The sequence below is a fragment of the Rhipicephalus microplus genome, chromosome 3 (assembly GCF_043290135.1).
Source record: "Rhipicephalus microplus isolate Deutch F79 chromosome 3, USDA_Rmic, whole genome shotgun sequence".
In the NCBI taxonomy this organism is placed as follows: domain Eukaryota; kingdom Metazoa; phylum Arthropoda; class Arachnida; order Ixodida; family Ixodidae; genus Rhipicephalus; species Rhipicephalus microplus.
This window is the reverse complement of record NC_134702.1, coordinates 61,043,910-61,066,824: the sequence shown is the minus strand read 5'-3', so window position 1 is coordinate 61,066,824 and position 22,915 is coordinate 61,043,910. Positions and strand designations below refer to the sequence as shown.

At 44.6% G+C, this 22,915-nt stretch overlaps 1 protein-coding gene across 2 annotated transcripts in view; it reads left to right on the top strand.

Moving 5' to 3' along the window:
- Window positions 1–20,363, top strand: part of LOC119161098 (erythroferrone-like) — a 44,288-nt gene extending 23,925 nt beyond the window's left edge. For both annotated transcript variants that reach the window (XM_075889629.1, XM_075889628.1), the window contains exons 2-8: window positions 8,979–9,107; window positions 10,228–10,330; window positions 11,986–12,026; window positions 15,857–16,057; window positions 17,319–17,527; window positions 18,362–18,440; window positions 19,595–20,363. In XM_075889629.1, coding sequence (XP_075745744.1) covers window positions 8,979–9,107; window positions 10,228–10,330; window positions 11,986–12,026; window positions 15,857–16,057; window positions 17,319–17,527; window positions 18,362–18,440; window positions 19,595–19,693 — 861 coding nt within the window. In that variant the 3' untranslated portion in view covers window positions 19,694–20,363. The remainder of the gene's footprint in view (window positions 1–8,978; window positions 9,108–10,227; window positions 10,331–11,985; window positions 12,027–15,856; window positions 16,058–17,318; window positions 17,528–18,361; window positions 18,441–19,594) is intronic.
- The last annotated feature ends 2,552 nt before the right edge of the window (window positions 20,364–22,915 follow it).

Sequence of the window (22,915 nt, the reverse complement as noted above, 5' to 3'; positions counted from 1 at the left end):
GGCTATGACAGCATCCATCGCAATGTGCGTTTGTATAGGTTGGTCCCGTGAAATCGAAAGAGTGAAAAAATAGGTGAGAACGACTACAGACAAAAAGGAAGACGTAAAATACAAAAAACAAATAGAAAAGAAGGGAAAAAAACAGGAAGCAAATAAAAGACAGCCAAGCAAATAGACATGAACAGATTGAGGTCGAAGACTGAAAAAAAAAAAGAAGAGCAAGCATCACCATTTGTATCGTATAAGATAAAATAGTATAGCGACAGCTGAGTAAGAGAAAGGTGAGAAAGTAAGACACTCGCCAAGCCAGGACCATATACGTGGCCATCAGCTCTGCCGGGACCCACACTCTAAGCCAAAACGGAACAACAGGGGTATAGGGGTTGCTCCTTTCAGGGAGCAATTGCATTGCCACTCCCATTACTCTCCTAAAAGGAGTAACTGCAGAGGGAGGAACCGTTGCTCTCCTTTCAGTTCCTCCTTCAGGGGATGAACAGTTACTCCCTCCAGTTCCTCCCTGCAGACCAACAGTTACTCCCACCAGTTGCTCCCTGCCGACCAACCATTACTCCCACCAGTTGCTCTTCTAAGAGCAACAGTTACTCTTTACCGTTCCTCCCACGTGTTCGCAGTTACTCTCCGAAAACCAACTGCACATGCTTCCAGTTACTCCTTGGAGAAATGAGTATTTATCTCGAGTATGCTTGTCACACGCTTAACACATGGCGAGAGCTCCTTGGAAGAGCACTGCTTGGGTGCTTCTAACACAAAAAGTGGACAATATTGAAAGGAAAATAAATGCTTTATTGTTCTTTTTATGAGGCGTCGTGTGACCACACGTAAAAGTAGACTTCGCCACACCACAGCCAGCACTAAACAAACACCATAATACATCAAAGGTTTTCTGCGTCATCCGTGGAAAAACAATCTTGAATTTCTAGCATAGGGCAGTCTGTGTCATCATTGGTGAGAGAAGGGCAACTTCTCCAATTCTGAAGAACTCAAGTTTCGCAGCTGGTGTTTCCATCAGGCTAGCGCAGCAGAACGTCACCGCAGGCATATGTGAAGCATCTCATTGCTGCAAGAAAAAAAATAGAAGTGTGAGGTTAAACATGCCAGAATCAATTCATAACAATGAGTCACACACACTGCAGCAGCGCTTACATTCTAGGATGTCTACTGCAAAACGAAATGTGAAAAAAAGGAAGGTTCGGCCAAACGTTACTTGGCAAGCCATATAAATGCTGATGTGGTAGACGCTCTTCACATGATGTCTCAGACAGCAATATTCTGGAAGAAAATGTGCAGCACCTCAACAAGGCATATTTGTAGCAGTTAAAGATACCCTTAGGTACAGTTAACTTGTTTCCTATACACAGCTGAGTGACATTTCTATGAGCCCATTCACCAATGGGCATTCTAAATGAAGTCATGTGTGTGGCAAATAACACATACTGTCCGCTCATGTTAAAATACTTATTTAGCTCGTGCACATAGTTGCTCTCGATTCTACTGTTCTATCATACGCTGCTGCGTCTTGAATTGTGCAATACCTGTAGGCACAAGCCAAGCATGCAAAGCCTGCTTGAAAGCAACCATTTGCAGAGGCTATATGATAATCTTCAGTATATTTCTTTGTACCTGACGCAAACGGCTGGACAAAACTATAGACAAATAAATGTAGACCGTGCTACCTTCAAAAAATGCTTTAAATTTAGAAAACTAGGGTGCATTCGTTCACTCGGTTGACGAGTCACAGCCACGAGATATGTAAACGAAGCAATATATCTTAAGGCATGCACAGATATGCTGATTCTTTGTTTGACAGTGTCACAGATAGCTTGCCAATACATATATATTTGAGAGCAACAAGATGTGAAGCTTTCATTAGTTCAACGTCTTGTTGGTTCACAGCCAAACAGGTTACTGCTTGTTAGACAAATTGGAATAAGCACACCATGGTTTCCAAAAAAAAAGCATTATTAGAAGTTAGCTCCCGGTGTGAACGTCTGCCTATTTATTTTGTACTGCCTTCTACATGTGCCACAAAGACATTTGTTGAGGATGTGCTACCAGTCAAGCCAAGATCGCATACTTGGTCAATGTGATGGAAATACAAACATTAGAAACACTGCCACCTCTAGTAAGAACATAACACTTCAGTATCTTGGACTAGCAAAGAGGTGCACAAGAAAGTTAAGCCCACTCTTGCGGAACTTTGAACGCGAATATTTCAGAGTGTGGGAGGTCAACATGCTGTGGCACTTTTAAACCCACGAAACATCTGCAGAAAACAGGGTAAAGGCAAGTCAAGAAACGCTGTTATGAAGGCCTGCGCATGGACAGCTTTGTGAATCTAGGCCCAAGTGTTATGCTTTGTGCAAGCCAAAATCCATGTAAATAGGGAAAGCATACTTTTAGGAGTTCCAGCATAAACAAATCTTGGCAGTTGGCTTTTTAGTACAAACAGCAATCCCTGCAATGAAAACATAAACATTTTATCTTAACGGTAACAGTGTGAGCACACACACGGGCCAGCGGAGCCATGTCGAATTGTCAGTGCCAGTGTAACCATGTAGCATAATGAACTATTCTCTGGCCAACACATGCACAGTTTGCCCCTAAAAAGCGATGCTTTCATATACGTAGTACAAAAAGTCTGCACTTACCAAAATTCACTTGCTTTCTGTACTTTAGCATCGTTGGGAACATCTTTATCTGCAGTATAACCAAATTTGTGTCATATCCCTGAAAAAAAAGTAAAAGACATGCATCAAATAGTTTCATTTGGTAGCAGTGAAGTCAGGTTAAGAACAGCCAAGTGGGAATCAGCCTAATTATGTGCATGCGGCAAATCCCAAACGGCGTTATTGAGGTTGTCGAAATTTTCGTCGATTGGTATTAACGTCGATATGTGACTTCAACGACATGCCAAGTTTTCACAGCGCATAAATATTTCATGATGCAGAATAATGACAGCGCTAACGATAACATACAGCATTTATGATTGTCTTTTACAATATTCAGTTTTGCTAAGGTTTTGTATCACTAAAGAAATCTGAAAGATTTGGGTCATTCCTCCTCCAATTGTTCTGTCAATATGTAAACTGCTCGCTTGATGGTGCGCTTATAGAATAGTACGTTCAGCGCAGAGGTGAAGCAAGTGACGCAGTGATGTGGGCAGATTTTTTTTTTTTTTAGGCGTGCGGGGAGGAGGGGGGGGGGGGGTCCGCTTATCTGAATAGGCCGGGCAAGCGAATATGGTCGTCAATTTGGGCTCCCTACGCCCGGCCAAAAAAAATTCTGTGCGCAACCGCCTGGCTATGCCAGTGAAGTGATGCGACAATGATTTGTTCACTTACTGATTTACATACACTTTACATCTCTAAAAAATGCGGCCCAAGGCCCCAACACTCAGCCGTTAACATTACATAAAGCCAATGGTAGAAAAGTGCCAGTATGAATGCAGCTACAACCCCGCCCCAATGTTTTTTTCAAGCGAGGTAGTGTTGCGGAAATGAACTTTTAACTGCAAAAGTACACTGGCACTGCAGTGGTGACAGGGGAAGCAAGAGGGTATGCAGGCGGTAATAGAGGTAATTTAGTCCGATACGGCTAGCAATGGATACGGTGAATAAGAGCAAATCATTTCTCTTTCAATAGCGCAACCACTCAACAATGTATTGTAAGAGCATTAATTGTTGCTGGAAATGCCACTCACCTGCACGCTGATGCATGCACAGTCCTTTGTCCGACGAGCGAACAGGCTTGCAGATAGCTGAAGACGTGTTTACGATGTGTTTGTTCCACCCAGCAGCAAAATCCACAACTACTTCGCACTCCATAAAGATAAATATACACTAACCTTCATCACGAATAAGTAGAAACGCAAATCTGCGACACACACACACGATCAAAACATAGCTCACAAGTTCGCACGTCCATGTGCTCGCCAACCACAGACCATATGAAAATGAGTAAGTAGTGCGAACGCGAACCTAGTTGCGCCGAGAAAAAAAAACGTCGAGCAGTGGCAGCTCAGGCGTCAGCGCAATAATTTCAGTGTGTTTTCCTAATACAATTATAAAAAAAAACTGGGGTACACTAAAACTCATAAATAAACATAAAAAGTTGAGTGTAATTTTTATTTAGTGCTAGTCAACATAAACACTGAATAAAAATTACTTTGTTACTTACATCGTTTGCTACGCTAGCGCCACACTTCTCGTGCGGGCGCAGATGGCGCAGATGTGTCATTCTGCCCTCAAACTACACGGTGAAGCGTGCTACTAAGTGTATGGCTGATGAGAAGCGCGTCTGGGTCCGCTTTTTTTTTTTTCTTCTCCGATATATCTGGGCGGGGGGGCTCCTTATGCACGTGTTTCGGTGCTTGATCGACTTTGACGCCCTTACTTCGCGGACGAACGGCGTGTCTAGGCTTTTTTTATTGTTGTTTTGCACGTGTTTCGGCGTTCGGTCCGCTTTGACGTGCCAACTCTCCATTCTGCTGCTGCGTGTGTTAGGTATTTGCCGTACTGTATTCTCAGGCCTTCTGTGTTCAGCCAGCGCTGCTATCTTATTATCTACGGATGCTAAAATAAATCACTGTTTTGGTTTGGTGAAGCTTGGCACACAGAACAAACAATAATCTGGCCCATGAATATCAATGTGGGCGGCATGCATATTTGTGTGCGGTGTCCTGCCGGGGAGTAACCGTTGCGTGACGAGAGCATTTACAGCGGTTCCTCCTTCCGTTGCTCCCTTACAAACTTAAGATGAATACAGTTGCTCCCCCATTCTCGAACAAGTCGGCCATCTTGTGCCGCTTGGTCTTTTCGGAGAGTAACAGTCGGTCTGAAGGAGTAAAAACAGCCGTTGCTCCCATTTTGGCCATTTTTGGCTTAGAGTGCAGCTTTCCGAGACAATAGGTGCTAGCTGCACAAACGATTTTAATACGTTGACAACGCTTGCCCTGCTCTCTCGTTTATCACTTGCCCATACTTTCATGTTGAACGTTATACCGTGCAAGTTGCGACGTTACCAGCGCTGGCAACAAAGGGAAACAGAGATCGCTGGGTTGCAGCCATCGAGCTGAGTCTAGAACCAGCTCGCTGTTTCCTTAAAGTCTATCACCGCTGCAGATGGGTCTCGTGCCAGCTGATTGAAGTTCAAGTGACCACTCCGCCAGCTCTCGGCTGCCCACTCTACACCTACTCTTTGTTTCCTCCTCGCCAGCGTTCAAGCTCCTTTTCCCAGTGCATTTACACTATGGCAAGCCCGAGACCAGTTGCAATAACTCGCACCATCGTTTCCTTTTCGTCTTTGGCAAATGCAATTTGAAACCCTAAAGAAACCTCGTACCAGTCGAGAAAAAGAAGTTTTCATGCAGCGAATAGCGGGCTCTAATGAGCAGGCGAGCATCAGCGGCCCAGTTTTTTTTTTGTTTGTTTTTGACTCTGAGATTTATTCATTGGTTTGTTTCTCTGCTTCGTCAGTAAGTGGTTCATTTTGCGGACGCGCGTCTAATGGGGCGCCCTTGTTGTTGTGGATGGGATACTTGTTTCCACCACACTGGTGGCGATCAGGCGGTTCCAGGTGCTAAATCAAGAAGTGTCTTGGTGGCTGGGTAACAGAGCTACGACTCAGCAAGCAAGTGAGCAATAGAAAAGCCCAGGGGCATTCTCTTTGTGGGATTCATTGATCCAAATAACTGCTCGTTTTGTTTATTATATATTCCCGCGCTGCCAGGCAAGTTGTTCAAGGAGCTCTGTTCTTTTTGTTGTACTTGTGACTTTTGTTTCTTTGCAATGCATTACGACAAAAACAAGAGCTTACTCAAGACATCAACCGCAAGACAGAATCGCACTGAATCGATAACCGGCACGTTCGAGTGGAAGACCACGAATTGCGTTGATGTAGGGAATGTGGAGCGAATTATCATTATTGTGATTCTATCAGCAAGGCATGCACTACGGTAATCTTTATCAATATCAAGAGCGTTTGTTTTCCTGTCGTTTGAAACAGCTAACGAAGACGTTGAGCTGAAAACTTCGTGTTCAATGTAGCAAAAAAAAAAAAAAGCACGGCTGAAGGTTATGTTTACTGCTTCGATGGACTAAAGAGTTGCAGAGTGGCCAAGTTGAAAATTGATTGCGCCGAATCGATACGCCATTGAGGTCATTCACTCCTGGAAGATCATCAGTTGGAAGCTGACTGGGTTTTCCTTTGCGGTAACTCTTATATTTCGATTCCGCCTTTGGTTTGTTTCTTTCGCATTGACTTGTGTGTCCAAACAAACTTACCCGACTGACTGGTGACGTTGTACTCTGATATTAGGCAATCATTGTTTGAGAAAAAATGGAGGGATGAACAAAGACATGTTCGCGCTGGTTCAGAAACTCAGTGTTCTAACAGCGATGCTCTTAAGGCTTTGGGGTTTTCCAGCGTCGAATTCAGAAACTCGGCGCTCATGCACCCCAGGAAGCGGTTATATCCCAAGCACCTCCGAGCATAGCAAAGCCGTGCGCAATATACTGTACCGAAGAGGTGGGAAAGAGAAGTAGCGGCGAAGGGGAGGAATGTTAGGAAGAGGGCTAATGAAATTAGAAGGAAAGAGGACACGGCCTTGTATATTCGAGCTTAGCAAGGGGATGAGAAAGCAAAGAGAGGGTGAGGAGGACTGATGTTAAGGCGAGGTGGAGGAAAAGGATCCACACAGACTGGAGCTGAGAGGGTTAAAAAAGTCTAACTGGTAGAGCATAGTATATCAACGGTTGAGAAAAGGAAGCTAGAGTGAGAGTAAGGATGCGAGAAGATGCATTACACCATCCAGTAATGAGTGGTAAAGTTCACCGTGACTCGGAAGTAAGGCCTCGTGCCCACGATCGCTTACGCTAAAGTGTTGCTGGCTACTGTGAATTATCCTTTGGTTCGTACGCGTTGCTACAACTCCTGCCAACACTTCTGCTCTTGCCCAGAAAAAGCGTAGGTAGCCAAGCAACATGAACATTATTAAGAAGAACTCCTGAACGGCATCACAGTGCCAGAACGCCCTTGACTTTCTGGGGCAGCCCAGAAAAGGACCGCAATTATTTTTTTCGAGCACACCCATCTCTCCATCCTTATCGACCATTTTTTTTTCTCCTTTTGTCACTCCAGCGTTTCCCATTGAAAACGCTCGCCAAGTTTCGCTTCGCGAGACCCACGTTCCCAACTTAGCTAAAAGCTGAGCGTTGTCGCTTCGGTTGTTGTTGTTGTTGTTGTTGTTGTTGTCGACAGCAAGATGCGCGCAAACGGTGATGTAAACAACAGCGGCAACAATGCTTGCAATACAGTAACACTGCTTTGTTGCCGAGAGGACATGAAGAACGGAGGCGGAAACTAATGGAATGCGCGTGCCGTACCACGCACTGCCAATGAAAAACTATCGCAAAGGCACCGAGCACGTGTACTCGTAGGAAGTTGGGAGGAAGGCCGGTTCACTACGTCCAGTGATGAGAACGAACGGAAGGGAAATAGAGGAAAAATCGGCAACAGTATGTAGCTCAAGTTGAACTGCAGCCAAGTTCCGCCCTTGTTCATCGATTGGTCGTGCACCGTCCCGAAAGCAGACAAACCTGGCCGTTCGCCAGGCGTCCTGGAAAGAGGTTTTTCTGGGAAGAGCTGGGGAAAAATAATAAGAGAAAGACATGCACTGCGTCTTCATTATTTTGAGTACACATCCTTGGTGGCATCACCAAACAGAGTATTGTCTATTAGCTTTACTGAGCTCTTCTTTCGAGTCTGTTGGTAAAATCTTTGCGTAAAATAGGTCGTGTTTCAAATTTTCTTTACGAAAGTCTTCCTGTGTGGCGTATGCGCTATTATTTATGTTTAAAAGTCCCGTACACCTCTTGATGATTACACTGTGACCCACGTAGAGACTTCGTGCTTAAAAACCTAGAATTACCTTATTCTTTCACTTCAGTATGTTCTCACATGTGTGCACCTAGCATAACTTATCGATGATGTGAAATTCTTCTTTGCAGAACACGAAGCACCCCCAATAAACTTTTTAACATGTTATTTTTCTATTGTTGCCTGATCCACTTTCGTTGAGTTCATTACAGCTGATTGACTTTTGCACTTGGGAATGTTTTCCTAGGTTGAGAACGTCTTCATTGAAATCTGCAATTATATTTTTTCCTAACTGGTGTGCTTAGTTAGTGTCTTCACCTATAAAGGTAACGGTCTCTGTTCATCTTTTCAAGTTTAATGAAAGCAACAGAAATACATATTACAACATTGCCTTAGTAACGTTTACAGCATTCAAAAAGATGGAAACAAAGTACAGAGCCTTGGTAATTAGATATATTTCAAACGTGTCGAACTTACAAGAGCATTATATCTCGTGGACTGATTCCTTGTAAGGTGTATTTTAACACGACTGGGGATATAGTTTCAAGAATTCCACGAGTGCTATAGTTGGCCTGAATTTATAGTAACGCGCAAAACACAAATATAATTGATGTCTTATTGATGTTTATTGTTATATTGTTTACCGTTTTCTCTTTACTTATGATACCCACCCCTCATGTAATGTCCCTCGGGACCCTTGAGGTACCAATAAATAAATAAATAAATAAATAAATAAATAAATAAATAAATAAATAAATAAATAAATAAATAAATAAATAAATAAATAAATAAATATAAGATGGAGCACAGCATGCGTGCAGTACGTTAATGTGTATTTGTTTTTCAATTCCTAGCGTTCTCGTTTCTTTGCTGCCATACATGTGCCACAGTGTTTTTGCCGTGCTATACGACGGGCTTCCGTTAGATTGGCGGGTATGTGACATGCCACCTATAATAATTCATTTTTCAATAAAAAAAGAGAATCTAGGGCACTATCTACTAGCTCCTACCTTTCCACGATAGGTATAGTCTCAACAGAAAATTGAGTGTATAAAGTGGCTTTGTATATTTTCTTTCTTCAGCCAGAGAAGCGGATCGGACGACAGACGACTCTGGACCCCCGAGAGACCTGGGCGACGTTTCTCCGTCATTCTGAGAGGACGCAGACTGCAAGACCTAAGAAGAAAGTGGATCCGTCTTTTCTCAGAATGGTCAGAATTGTGCCGTACGGCTCCTGGTTATCTGTAGTACAGTTTGGTAGTACATTGAGGTAGTGCATTTTTGATCGTACAGTTTGGGTAGTCAGATCTATCTCTGGGCAGATAAATTTCGCTAACACCAACGCCGTTTAGCTGCACTCTTTCGTTGGCATTCGTACGCGAGAGCGCACTCAAAAGGTCAGGAAACAAGTTATTCCTACAATGATATCACAGAGCAACAGCATGGCCCGAGCCAAGCGTAAGGAGATATTGTGTCTTGTGAAGCAAGAGTGCTATGACAGCTTTCTAGCATCACTGCTGCACAGAGCTAAAGAAACAAAGGCAAAAACCTGCCCTGATTGAATTTTTTATTTAGTCCCTTGCGAAACTGCATGAATTTGCCAAATTTGTCGACCTGCCCATTGACCTCAGTCTGATGAACACAGGACTCACGCAAGGCAGGACTCACAAGATGGGAGAGATCTTCATCTTTTTTTTTTTTAAAGAAACAGCCAGTTTCCTTTCACTAGTTTTCATTGTAGTCTGTAGACCAAGAATTTTATCGCTTTCAAGGCACAGGCATCTTCGCTGTGGGGGTTGCTGATTATACGTGGAATGAGTTACTAAGCGATCATCCAGTTTGTTGTTATCATATCATGGCCACCGATTTTCACTTGCTATCGGCGGTGACGTAACCATTCCGCATCTCCTACGCTGTTCTTGCCTACAGATGACAACTGGGGTTAAGATTAGGCATGCTTGCTTTAAACGTTGGCGCGAGAGTAAAAAATAGTGTGGTCGATACATTTTCATTACACCGCTTAACTGTAGGGTACAGCCGCCTTGTCCTGCCGCAATCTATGGTCACAAGCTTTTTGTGTGTGCTAGAAAGTGTCAAGCCATGGCACGGTCTTCACTGCTCTCGATTCAACGGTTGAGTTGTTCTCACAATCGATTAGCCGTATGTAATACATCCAGTGTGACATATACGTGCGAGTTGTCATGTGCACGATACATATTGCCTCATATTGTGCACAGGCTACAGCCAGAAACTGTCCTTTATGAAATTTTTATTTTCCTTTCGCTCCTAAGACGTGCCGAGAAAGTGACCTTAGCCTCTCCCCTGTTGCAGGAAGGACCACAGGGCCCCCCTGGTCCCAGAGGTCCCAGAGGCCCACCGGGGGCCAACATCACGCGAGAAGATATGTTCAGGGAATTCAAGGGGCTCCTGAGAGGTGGGGAAAATGACGTCTAGTTGTACGTGATTGCGCTCAAAAGCGCGTGCATGAACGAATAGTTGCGGAGGGTTGGCTTGGTGATCTCGTTTTCTTTGTAGTCCATGCAGCATTTTTGTTTTAAATATACGCACAACACATTCCTAAATTTGTTTACCGGAACAAAAATTTTTAATCAGGCACCCATAATGTAAGCTTACAGATTAATTAAACGATATAGGACTCTTTTATATATATCGAAATCCAAGCCTCATTGATGTGCCACCATCATCGATCCCCAGACCACGAGATCAGCAACGAGACGTTATAATTATTAAGCTAAAGGAGCACCTCATGATGGGTAAGATGACATAAAGTGTAGCTGACAAGCTATCAACATTTGTGTTATATAACAAACTATAGACGGTTCGGTAAAGCGATCTTGCGTCACGTGCCAGTTTTGTGTACCAGTGCGTTGAGCAAACCAAACTCGCATCGGAAACACGACACACTGCGAAAGCAGTTATTTCAGATCTACGTGTTATTAGCGAACTATTGAAGTGGGGCTGACACAATTTGCAGACATCGCAAAAATGTTATAAGGAGGAGGAGGAGGAGGAGGAGGAGGAGGAGGAGGAAAATTTAAGCGGAAAGACAGGGAGGTTAGCCAGTTCTTAAACCGGCTGGCTACCCTGTGCTGGGGAAAGGGGTGAGGGGAATGATAGATGTTAAAAAGAAATGTTGCGAAGAGGTTATAAGGAGAGCGTTGACACTGCATATTATCATTTTGCGATGTCAGCGCTCTCCGTACAGTGGAGGCTGACAACATGTATAAAATACCTTAGGTTGACTTTAAAGTTTTCGTCACTGATCATCAAGCCAGCTTTATCAGAATGTTGATTATCCCGACGAGTCATGACAGTTCCTGAGCGATGGCGTAGCCGTGGAGTGAAACAGAGGGCCCCTCACCCCTGCCATTGAAAATTTTTGCGCCGTGGCACAAAATTTGTGTAATGGCCCCAGTTTTTGAGCATGCGAGCTCCGCATCCTACATGCAGCCCATATCCCAAAAATCATTATCAGAGTCACTGTACGACAATTTAAGCATCGTTGCTTGTGTGCGCCGCGAGCACATGACAGACTCGTCGCCATTACGTCATCAGTTTCTGTCTACCCATGACGTGACACTGCTATGACACGTCGCTGACAAGCTGCCCTCAATATAGAAACCGAAACTGAATGTGTTTTTTTATGGTGGTGGTTATAAAAAAAAAACGTGTTTGATGCATTACCAGACTCGTTTATGTTACTCGGCACCTCCCGTTTTATTGAGAGCAACAGCCCCGAAAATTATTAGATTCGTGTCAGCAGTATTTTAAAAGGCGCCATGCAAAACCAGCGAATTTCTTTTTCATGTATACATGTATACGCATGTCATCACGTGTCACGATTCAGATGGTTGCATGTGTATGACAAAACTATAATAAAATCGTGCGATTTTTTTCTGGTCTATTGCTAAGCACAATTAGCGAGCTTCTTGGTGAAGCATGTTGACTACTATAGTGCTGCTAAGTTCCAGGATTTTTCGCGAGGTGAGCGATCTAATGCTAATTGCATTTGACATCCTATTAGTCGTGTCGTTCTTTATTTAAATGTACTTCCTGTTCATTTTGCAGAGGCTGCAGAAAGGCGAGCCCAAGTTATGGCTGAAATGCAGGTTAGTTGTACAGTTGTGTACCTTTTTAGACTAGCCGACAAATGCAGTTTAGCAAAGTATACAATGTTTAAAATTTGTTTTTCGTGCTTATTTGTTTTCTATGGCTCACGACGCCCATAATTGTTTTCGTACCACTCAAACAACTTCAATTCACAGCTGTTAGATGGACATTCTGTGACTTGCACAATGATTCTCAGCATTATTGAAAGCTTCATGCAATTGATTTCTTCAAGCATTCCTTAAGTTTAGGTTTCAGAATGGCCTTTTACAACGCTGTTAGTCTTCAGTGCGTGTACGAGCAATTGAAGCTATAGTGCCTCGCCTCTGGAAACTGGATACAGTGTTGGACTATCTTTTTTGATTGTAGGCCCGTGTGCACAGATTTGGGTGCACGTTAAAGAACCGCAGGTAATCGAAATTTCCGGAGCCCTCCACTACAACGTCTCTCATAATCATATGGTGGTTTTGGGACCTTAAACCCCACATATAAATTAAACTATCTTTTTGATGATTTGGCTCGGTGTATCGATGGTCGCGAATAAGGCTTCGCGAGCTAACAATTAAGAGTGAAAATATGATGGGAGACAGGGTGTACTTTGTATGTGTTCCTTATCGTCCTCTTTCCTCTAGCGCTTTCGTTATTATAAAACTATAGAATAACTACACCAGTCTACCAAAATTGACTTTTTAAGCTAGATTAACATAAAGAATCGGAAATTCTGTTAGTTGCGTAACGTGACATGGCCTGCGGCTGTTTGACCTTTTCATAGGAACACCGCCGAGGCTTGTATAGCGGCTCACTTTGGTTCAAGTTTCAAGACACCGGATTTTAATATACTGCTACACTATACTACTGAACGAATACGATACACAGCAAAATGGAAACCAGAAGGCAGCAATATGCCAGCGCAAAAGAGAACTCTTTGCTGCTGTAGGGGTTCCTTATTGGTATTCGTGTAATCATCCAGCGTTTTGATTAAGTGTGTTACAGCGACTCACCCACGTTGAATGGGCACCGAAGTAAAACACTGAATTGATGTAGATTGTAAACGTGTACTCCGAGAATTCCTCCTTCGCAGGTCTATTAATAAAGAAAATAGAAGGGCGCTGAAATTGCCGCACGTGACGTCACGGGTTTCCAAGTGCATTCTTCGTATTTTGGTGACATTGGTTGCATAAAATTTTCTGAAAGTTGGTATTTTAGTGATAAGGCCCCTCCAGAAAAGAATATTCGTTGTTTTTGCTGAATAGGGACTACGTACTACTTAGTTTTAGTAGATGACGTCAATATGTGTGACGTCATGATGATTGGTGCACGATTGTTACTCGCATTTTATTTCTGCGCATTTTCTCGCTTAGCAGAAGCGTCTTCTCGTAATGACAGAGGTAATAATTAAATAAGGAATCAGTAAATTTTTAGTGCGAGAAATTATTGAAAAGTAACAGAAAATGATGCCGAGAGAGGTACTAGGAATAATGAGAAGTGATTGTATTGTATATGTGAACAAAGAAACGTGGTCTAAAAAAATTGGCAGATCCCACGTACAGTGGGAATCGATGATATGCGAAGCATGAATAAGAAAGGTTAACTTGTCACTTTAAAATCAGCACAACGTTAAAAGGTGGAAGTAGATGATGCCGTACTAGACTTCCGTGTCATGATTATCATTTTTGGATGTGTCGTTTACCTGCATCATCTATTCACGTCACGTAATACCAAATTTAGTATATGTGGAGCTAGCGAAAAGGCCGCGAGCACACTATGAGCGTGGTATGTTGTCATGTTCTTACAAGACACGCGTGTCAGGATTATCATGTTTGCACCAGTCATATATTTTGTCATCCATTGACGTCACGTAACACCTAATTTGGTATATGTGGAGCTAGCAAAATTGCCGCGAGTGCATCATAAGGGCCCAATATACTCCAATGTAGCGTTGACGCGCGCACACACTGGGCACAGCGACGCTACGTTAGCAAAACGCGAGCACTCAATAGTCTGACGCCAGGCGCGACCAGCGCGACCAGCGCAGCGTCCGTCGGCGCGGCCCGACGGAAACTGCCGCGAAATTCACGCCGATGCGTTACCCAGACAACACCGCCTCTCCCTCTTTTCGTGACAGAGGGACGCCAGACGCGCTGAAATGCCCATGCGTCAAAGCAACGCAGCGGGGCGCGCGCCTGCGAGGCAGACCCGGTGCCTGGCGTGGCAACCCCGCCGTGACGCGACAAAATGAACGCTGGCGAGCACGCGCAGCACGTCACGTAAAAATGTATTGGCGCCTGGACTATGGTATGCAGTCATGTTCTCACATGACACACATCTCATGACTATCATGTTTGCACCAGTTGCACACCTTCGTCATCCATTGACGCCACGCAATACCAAATTTGGCACATGTGAAGCTAGCGAAACCGCCGCGAGCCCATCATGAGCGTGGCATGTAGTCATGTTGCTACATGGCACGCATATCTTGATTTTCATGTTAGGGTCGGTCGCTCGTGTTCACCATGCAATCATGTTACACCATACCAGTTTCGCAACATGCAATGTACGAAACCACCACAAGAGCTACAGGACCAAGAAATGTAAATCGTGACATACAAGTCATACATGTCATGATTTTCATGTCATGACTAGTCAAATATGTTCTTCATACAGTCATGTTACGCCATACCAAGTTTGTTATTGATACGATTATCGAAACGGCCATGATAGCTAAAATTTAATTAATATGTGGGGTTTAACGTCCCAAAACCACCATATGATTATAAGAGACGCCGTAGTGGAGGGCTCCGGGAATTTAGACCAGCTGGGGTTCTTCAACGTGCACCCAAATCTGAGCACACGGGCCTACAACATTTCCGCCTCGATCGGAAATGCAGCCGCCGCAGCCGGGATTTGATCCCAGGATAGCTAAAAGTCGTAGGTGGCTAGATAGATAGATAGATAGATAGATAGATAGATAGATAGATAGATAGATAGATAGATAGATAGATAGATAGATAGATAGATAGATAGATAGATAGATAGATAGATAGATAGATAGATAGATAGATAGATAGATAGACAGACAGACAGACAGACAGACAGACAGACAGACAGACAGACAGACAGACAGACAGACAGACAGACAGACAGACAGATAGATAGATAGATAGATAGATAGATAGATAGATAGATAGATAGATAGATAGATAGATAGATAGATAGATAGATAGATAGATAGATAGATAGATAGATAGATAGATAGATAGATAGATAGATAGATAGATAGATAGATACGCTCAAAGTCGCCGAAGTTCGCTAAGAAGTGCTTCGCATTTAAAATAACTTGCCACCGGCAGGATCCAGAACCTGAGACCTTCGAATAACACGTCGGCCGTTTTTTTTTCTGTAGTGTTCGTTTAAGGTACTATATTACACTACATTATACTATGTTATATTATAACAATACCCGCCGCGGTGGTCTAGAGGCTAAGGTACTCGACTGCTCACGCGCAGGTCACGGGATCGTATTCCGGCGGCGGCGGCTGCATTTCTGATGGAGGTGGAAATGCTGTGCGCCCGTGTGCTCAGATTTGGTTGCATCTTAAAGAGCCCCAGGTTGTCAAAATTTCCGGAGCTCTTTCCTATCAGCGTCTCTATAATCATATGGTGGTTTTGGGATGTTAAATCCCACATAACAATTAACAATCTGCAGAAATATATCAGTCATACCTCGAATAGTCTGGAACCCAACCTCACCCATCTATTCTACTGCTCTAGTCACCACTTGAGAAGGTGGCTCTGCAAGTAAAGCGAGTGACTTTCTTTTTTCGTCATCTAGTGCCACAACACGACAAACTGCACACTGCCTTTATCGGGTGGCATGAACGGGAGCGACTCCCTGTTGCCGTGGCTGCCACCCCTGGTGGAGATCGACCGCGCCAGCATGATGCCTCGAGCTCAGTCGGGCTTCTTCTGGGAGCTCTCGGACGAGGTGCGAGCGCGGAAGGGCAAGGAGCTGCGTCTGCACCCTTTCCACAGGGTGAGTCACAACTTAACAAACATCTTCAAAGTTTCGTACATTCGGTTTGGGGCCAATTAACATTTCGAAACATTGTTAGTGGGTCTAATCTCTCTAATCAGTATTCGTGAGCGAGAGTACTACATGTGACAGCTGAGCTGCTGAGTCCCAACCGTTAAGTTTGCGCACCTGTTGCTTTAACCAATCGTCGACGTCCTCGGCGGTAGTCCCGGCAAAGCTGGGTGGCTCATTGTAGAACTGTGATATGGCCGCTGACCTCGGTGTTTGAGTTCCCTGCAGCATGTCTCCTGTTGAAGCTGGTGGAAGTTCCGCAAGGTGACTCCGACGGGGGTCAATGAGTGGTAGTCTGTTGTCCAGTGCTCACGTATTCAGCACCTTCACCGCGATATCTCGACATTCAAAATCTCAGAATCTGTGTGACCTAGGTGAATTTTCGAGTGTGGGAACTATAAAACTTGACCACTATGTAGAACAGGAGTCTCAATCTCAACTCAGCCAGCGGGCCGCAGTCATGAACTTTAGTCTTCCGATGAGCCGAGATCGTGACGATGAACGAAACGTAGGGGGGTGGAGGGGAGGTGGCAGCACGAACAGAATGTCAGCTAAAGTTGTCATTTGAAAAAAAAATGCCTTTTTTGTATCGCCTGCAAGGCTCCTTTCTGAAGAACATTCGACGGCAAGTTCGCGGGAAAATGTTCATACTGGTTTCCAGAATGACTGAAATTCAGACGCTGTTTCTGATACGTACAGTTATTGTTGCATGCTTACCATTTACATGAACAAATTACGTCACACCACTCCCGTTGGTGTAGCTCATGAACGTACTGTTAAGAAAAATAAAAACCGGGTCAAGACAGTCCTGTGGGAGTCGGGGCACTAGCGAAAGGTCCACATATCACATGTGGCCCGTGGGCTGCGGGCTTGAGATTTCTTATCTAGACAGCCGTTGAAGAAAGTAAGAAAAAAGAAAGGAAGAGAAAAAGAAAGATAGAGAGAAAGAAAGAAAGATAGAAAGAAAAAGAAAGAAAGAATGAATTAATGAATGAATGAATACTGGTACGGTAGACGCACACATGCCTTATCGAGTCGTCCGGTGCCATTTTCCCGATAGGGGAAGTTTCTGAACTTCTTTTCTTCCTGTTGTATGTGAGCAGCTTAATTGCTTACGCATTCGCTGTACTTCACGAACAGCTTTGTTCTGTTTGAAGTGCGTGAGTGAGCTCGTGAACAATACAACGCTCGGCACCTATTTCTGCCGCAGCCGTTCGCCGAGGGCAGCTTCGAGCGCGGCTCCGGCCTGAACGCGACCCGGGGCATGTTCCGGGCGCCCCTGAGCGGACTGTACCTCTTCTTCGCCACGGCTTTCGCAACCAGGCCGACGTCGGCGAGGGCGCTGCGCAAGCAGTTGGAAACGTCCGCCAACGAGGCGTCGCTCCTGGTGTGCGTGAACGCAAGATGCCAAAAGAACCTGTGAGTATCCCGAACAGTGGGACATATAGTCATGAACAGTACACGAGAGGGAACCCTGGATTCATTCAGCAGAACTGTGGTTCACGAGCGTGTCAGACTAATGAGATGGGCGTGGATCCCGACCACGTCGAACGCGCTTTCACAGGGGCACAATGCGCTCGCATTGCGTACTCGCATTTAGCGACACGTTGAAGGGCACCAGCTGGTCGTGATTAACTTTTGAAACTATGTTATTTTTAACATAATTTTACAATGTAATGTTGACCACATGGAGTTCATTCCTTATAAGCCTAAGTTAAGTATTTCAGTCTTACTGTGAGTGCAATATTAAGAGACACATATTATGTTAATCGCCCCGCCGTGGTGGTCTAGTTGCTGAGGCACTCGGCTGCTGACCCACAGGTCGCGGGATCAAATCCCGGCTTCGTCGGCTGCATTTTCGATGGAGGCGGAAATGTTGTAGGCCCGTGTGTTCAATTTTGGGTGCACGTTAGAGAACCCCAAGTGGTCGAAATTTCCGGAGCCCTCTACTACGGCGTCTCTCATAATCATATAGTGGTTTTGGGACGTTAAACCCCACTTATTAATCAATATTATGTTGATCATTTTATTGTCGAAAGTGTTTATAAAATGCATGGCTACTCATTACATCTCAGCCTGGCAAGGACACTGTATATATGTTAAATATTATCAGAAGATGTTTTCGAAAGTATTGCGATCGTGTTAACTCAAGCTTCTGGCACTGCACCGGCTTTTATTTGTCAAGGAGCAGTCGCACACAACGTGCGCTATTTCCTCACCGAGTCACGACATTTGCATATGTATTTTTTCCAGGTCCCTCCGCACTACGAGCGAGTTCAGTGATGGCGAGTACACCATGTCGCTGGCGGTCAACGGGCCCCTGATGCTTCGGGTGAGTGCGTCAGTATATGGGAAAACCGTGGTTGTTTTCAGTGATTTCGGCGTTATTTGAACTCAACAGAAATTTGAACTCAACAAAGAAAAAAAATGAATCATTTCAGTAAGATACAGTTTAGAAGATATTGCGTTGTTTCTGTTTAGGTTCTAGCTTGTGGTCTGAAGCTTTTGCTTTTATGGCCGAAAGAGACGGGTCGCCATTGATGAGTTAGAAAAATAAGGAGAGCTGCATACCGTTTCATCCTTTGAAATATTCGCGCAGTTGGAAAAAGACTTGCGCTATAGTTCAAAATTCTAACCCTCGATTAATGCTTCATTATTATTATTATTATTATTATTATTATTATTATTATTATTATTATTATTATTATTATTATTATCGGCAACTGTAGGAGAGCACGGCTGCTTAACCACAATTCCTTGCGATCTGCTCCTGTCCATTATTTCGACGCTATTTCCGGGGAGGAAATGTGCCACTGAGGTATTAGTGGACCCCGGCACGAAGCACTTTGAATTCATGTTTTTTTTTAGAAAAAGCGCACAAGTGTTGCTTGCCGAACAAAGAGCTGAAAAAAAATTAAAAAAAACTAACAGTAAACTGTGACAGCTGGAAGGTTTCTTCACACATGTGGTTTCGCAGTGCCTCAAATATCGGGGGCACCTCACCTGGTTTTGCCTAGCCTCCATGATCAGCCCACCGCTAACCAAGTTACGACGTTAGGTGATGCTATCATCGTGGGATATAATGATGACGTCACATGTCTTGGTAACGGTGACTTCATTGTGAAGTTATCTTCTGATGATCTTTTGCATCCCTCGAGTTCGCGTGCCCGACGGGAAACGCTGCTATGGGATGCCAGTCAATTTTCGCACTTGATGAGGCCTCTAAAGCATGTGCGACAATGATGTCATGGACAGCGGATGGTCGAATGTTTTATTGTAGCTAAGAGAGCTGTGCACTAGTTATCATAAACTGTATTTCGACTCTCGCGCTGGCAAGGTGAAAGGCTCTATCGTTAATCTCCACTAAGAGCTTGACCTTGCGTAGTTGAGTCCGACTAGATACCCGAAAAAAAAGTTTTATTTAAACTTTGTGTACATGTAAAGAAACTTATATACCTTTTTTTTTTATTTCCATGACAATCGCAGGCTGGCCAAGTCGTCTCGCTGTGGTTCCACAACCGCACACCGTATCAGATCACCATCCACGAAGGATCGCAGTTCAGCGGCTTTCTGGTTGGCCTCTGAAGATACCATGCACGAAGCTTGGCCATGAGACAATCACTATCATCATTATTCTTTGCTCAAGCTCAACAGTGCGCGGTACTTTGTTAGTAATACTAGGTGCTGCAAATGCATACGTTAGGCACGTGCGCTCCGTCGTTTGTGCTTTTTCTTTACTCTAGAGATGCATGTAATCATATCGTTCGGTCTTTGAGTCAGCGTTATACAAGGCAAGATGATTTAGAAACAACGCTTTATCATTATATGTACTTGCCAACTCCTCGAATACCTTCTACTCCACTTGTTTAGGGAATGCATTTTTCGTTACTAACCCGACTTATCGTGTAATAAAAACGGACCCTTCATGTTCTGGTAAACTCGGCTGATCGGCTGCGTTGTTACGGCAATGAACCCATGCTTGAGCTACAGAAATTATTGAGAAATTGTAGCCGCTGTAGTGCTTTAGATGACGCTGAGAGTTTTTTTTTTGTGACATGCACTGATCTTTATAAAATGCCGCCTTTTGGCACTTCACAAAAAGATAAAATAGGTATGTTTATATAACTTGATATAAAGGGAATGCAAAAGAGACGCGAATGACGCTCTCATGTGCTATAGTATCGTGCTTGCATCAAGCATTGACCTGAAGTTTGTCAGTTGGTTTAATCCTTATTAAACTCAAGTGTCAAACATTTCTTTCATCGTGAGTGTTTTTTTTAAAGACTACATCGTATTCGTTCAAGTGAATCATCTCATGAAATAGTCGTGCGTACAGACGCAAGTACGTCCTTTGAAGGTGTTCTGTGCTTGCCCCTCTACATGTGCAAGTGTACGATGCGACGCGCAAGAATTACTGTCACGTCTAGAAAGTCTATGAATTGTAACCTTCTTTCCAGATCGCAGACAAGGGGTAAAAAGAGGTTTTAAGGTGGCGATTCCACTCCCTCCATCTTGCCCATAGTTCAAAAAACGACACCAGATGACGCCACTCATCCACGTTTATAAAGAGCGAGAAAATTGCGCGCGCAAATGTGGTCAGCGTCGCCTTTCGCGCGTCCTGTATTTCGAGCGAGGCGACTAAAATCGGTCAACGAAAAGCAAGGAGCACAAACGCGGACGGTGTCCTTCACCTATGATCGTCCAACTGTTGCCGTCGTCAACGACACGACGAAAGGTGCCTCAGTGACAGCTAGCAGACTGAAAACGGCGTTTTTTTTTTTCGCTCAAGTGTAAACACTCGCGTATACGCACATGCACAAACACACACTCTTTCCGTCTCTTTCACTTACTCACGTTCATGGAATAACGGTTAAACGTAACATGAACCAAAGGCTTCGAAGTGTTTCAGTGCACTGGCAATACCACTAACGTTCTTTTTGATGTACGTGGCGGCCTTGGCACTGGCTTCATAGCGTCGTCCGAGTGCGTCTTTTGTTTTGTTTGTGTTATTCAGGTATTAGTAGCAGTTCTGCCTGGGAAGCAAGCTGCTTTACAACAAAGTAGCTGTGAGAAGCAGCGTTATCACTACAGAGAGGGGCCCTCCTCCGTCGAACTGCTTCCCTACACCATAGCGCTCATGAGTTGCAGAGACAATGATCGTCTTATCCGTAGTGAGGGTGTCTCCGCATTTGGGAGTCAACTTTTCTAGGCTCCCGTACATTGCATATCGTTCCACGTTGGCGAGAACGTCGTGCATCTTCGACAAAGTCTTGCATCTGTCTTAACGTTGCAACCAGAATGTAATTACCTGCTTGTTTATCTCTTTACATTACTGGTCAGTAGAAGTTGTCGACAAGGTGCTCTGCAGGCGTACTCTGAAATTCCTGTGAATTGCAGGCTTTGAGAACATTCACCCAACATTACTAGATTATTCACCTCCTTGTCCCCTTTGAGGCGACCCTACATATAGACCCATTCCAAGTTTGTAAACACAGGTAGGCCAATGTCGACATTATGAGTAAAATTATAGTGATGTCTGCACGTAACATCTGCCATAAGCTCTGAGGGCTGCAATATGTGCCAACAAAACAACGTTGTGAGACGCCATAAGCGTTATAAAAGCCATAAGCGCTGAGAGCTGCGATATGCGCCAACAAACAAAACTAAGTTGTGAGACGCGACTCACATCCAACCGCAACGCAGCTCGTCGGCATACCATTTTTTTTTCTCGTTGCTTGACTGAGAACACCACATGCACCATTGAAAACTTAGCAGAAACTGCAGTAGGCAGACCGTCTTTTGCCTACCAAGAAAGCGCCACTGCATTTTCGTTACGTATAGGTGCGGTGGAATTTGTAATTTGCTCGGCCTGTCAGCGTCCCTCCGCTCATCTTCTTGAGGCAAAGCAAGCACTACTGAACCGTTGTAAGGGTCAGCGCCTGAACCGAAGGCTGAGGAAGAAGATACCTGAGGTAAAACGATTAGTCGAGGAACATTGTCGCGCACTATCCACAGGGGCGGCGCCAGGATGTTTTTACTGGGGGGGGGGGGGGGGGCAACCACGAAAAGTGAGTTCCTCCGGGGGGGCAAGCTAGCTCTGCTCCTACTAGGTTTTCAATATATGCTTCCGGGCACTTGGGTGGGCATAGGGGGGGGGGGGGGGCAGGCGAAAATTTTGGGGGGGCTCCAGCCCACCCTTGCCCCCCCCCCTGGCGCCGCCCCTGACTATCCAGGCAGCAATGGGACGAAATCTGCAACTCCGTCGATGGTCAGATGCGCAATGGCAAGACATGGAATATGTTAAAGCATCTCCTCAACGAAAACACCACCGAAACAAATCAAAAGCATGTTATCGCTCGAATTTTGCATAAAGAGATAGGGAGCACTACAGAACAGCAAGTTGTGCAGCGGCTCGTGCATAAGTACCTCCCAATCAAAACAGGACTGGCACCACCAAGTAGACAGTACCAGGGCAGGCCCAATCCACGTCTTGAGGGCGACTTTAACATCGAGGAGATCAGAAGAGCCTTGCATGATCTGAACGGCAGGTCGGCCCCTGGCCCGGACGGTATATCAAACAAGGCCCTTCGTAACCTTGATGACGATTCAATCGAAACACTGAAGGATATGATCAATGCAGCATGGAAAGAAGGCAGGGTGCCAGAGCAGTGGAAGCTGGCCAGGACGATCCTTATTCTTAAGCCAGGGAAGCCCCCTAATTTGGACAACATGAGGCCAATATCCTTGACATCATGTATCGGCAAGGTTGCAGAACATGCCATACTGCACAGGATAAACAAGTACTAG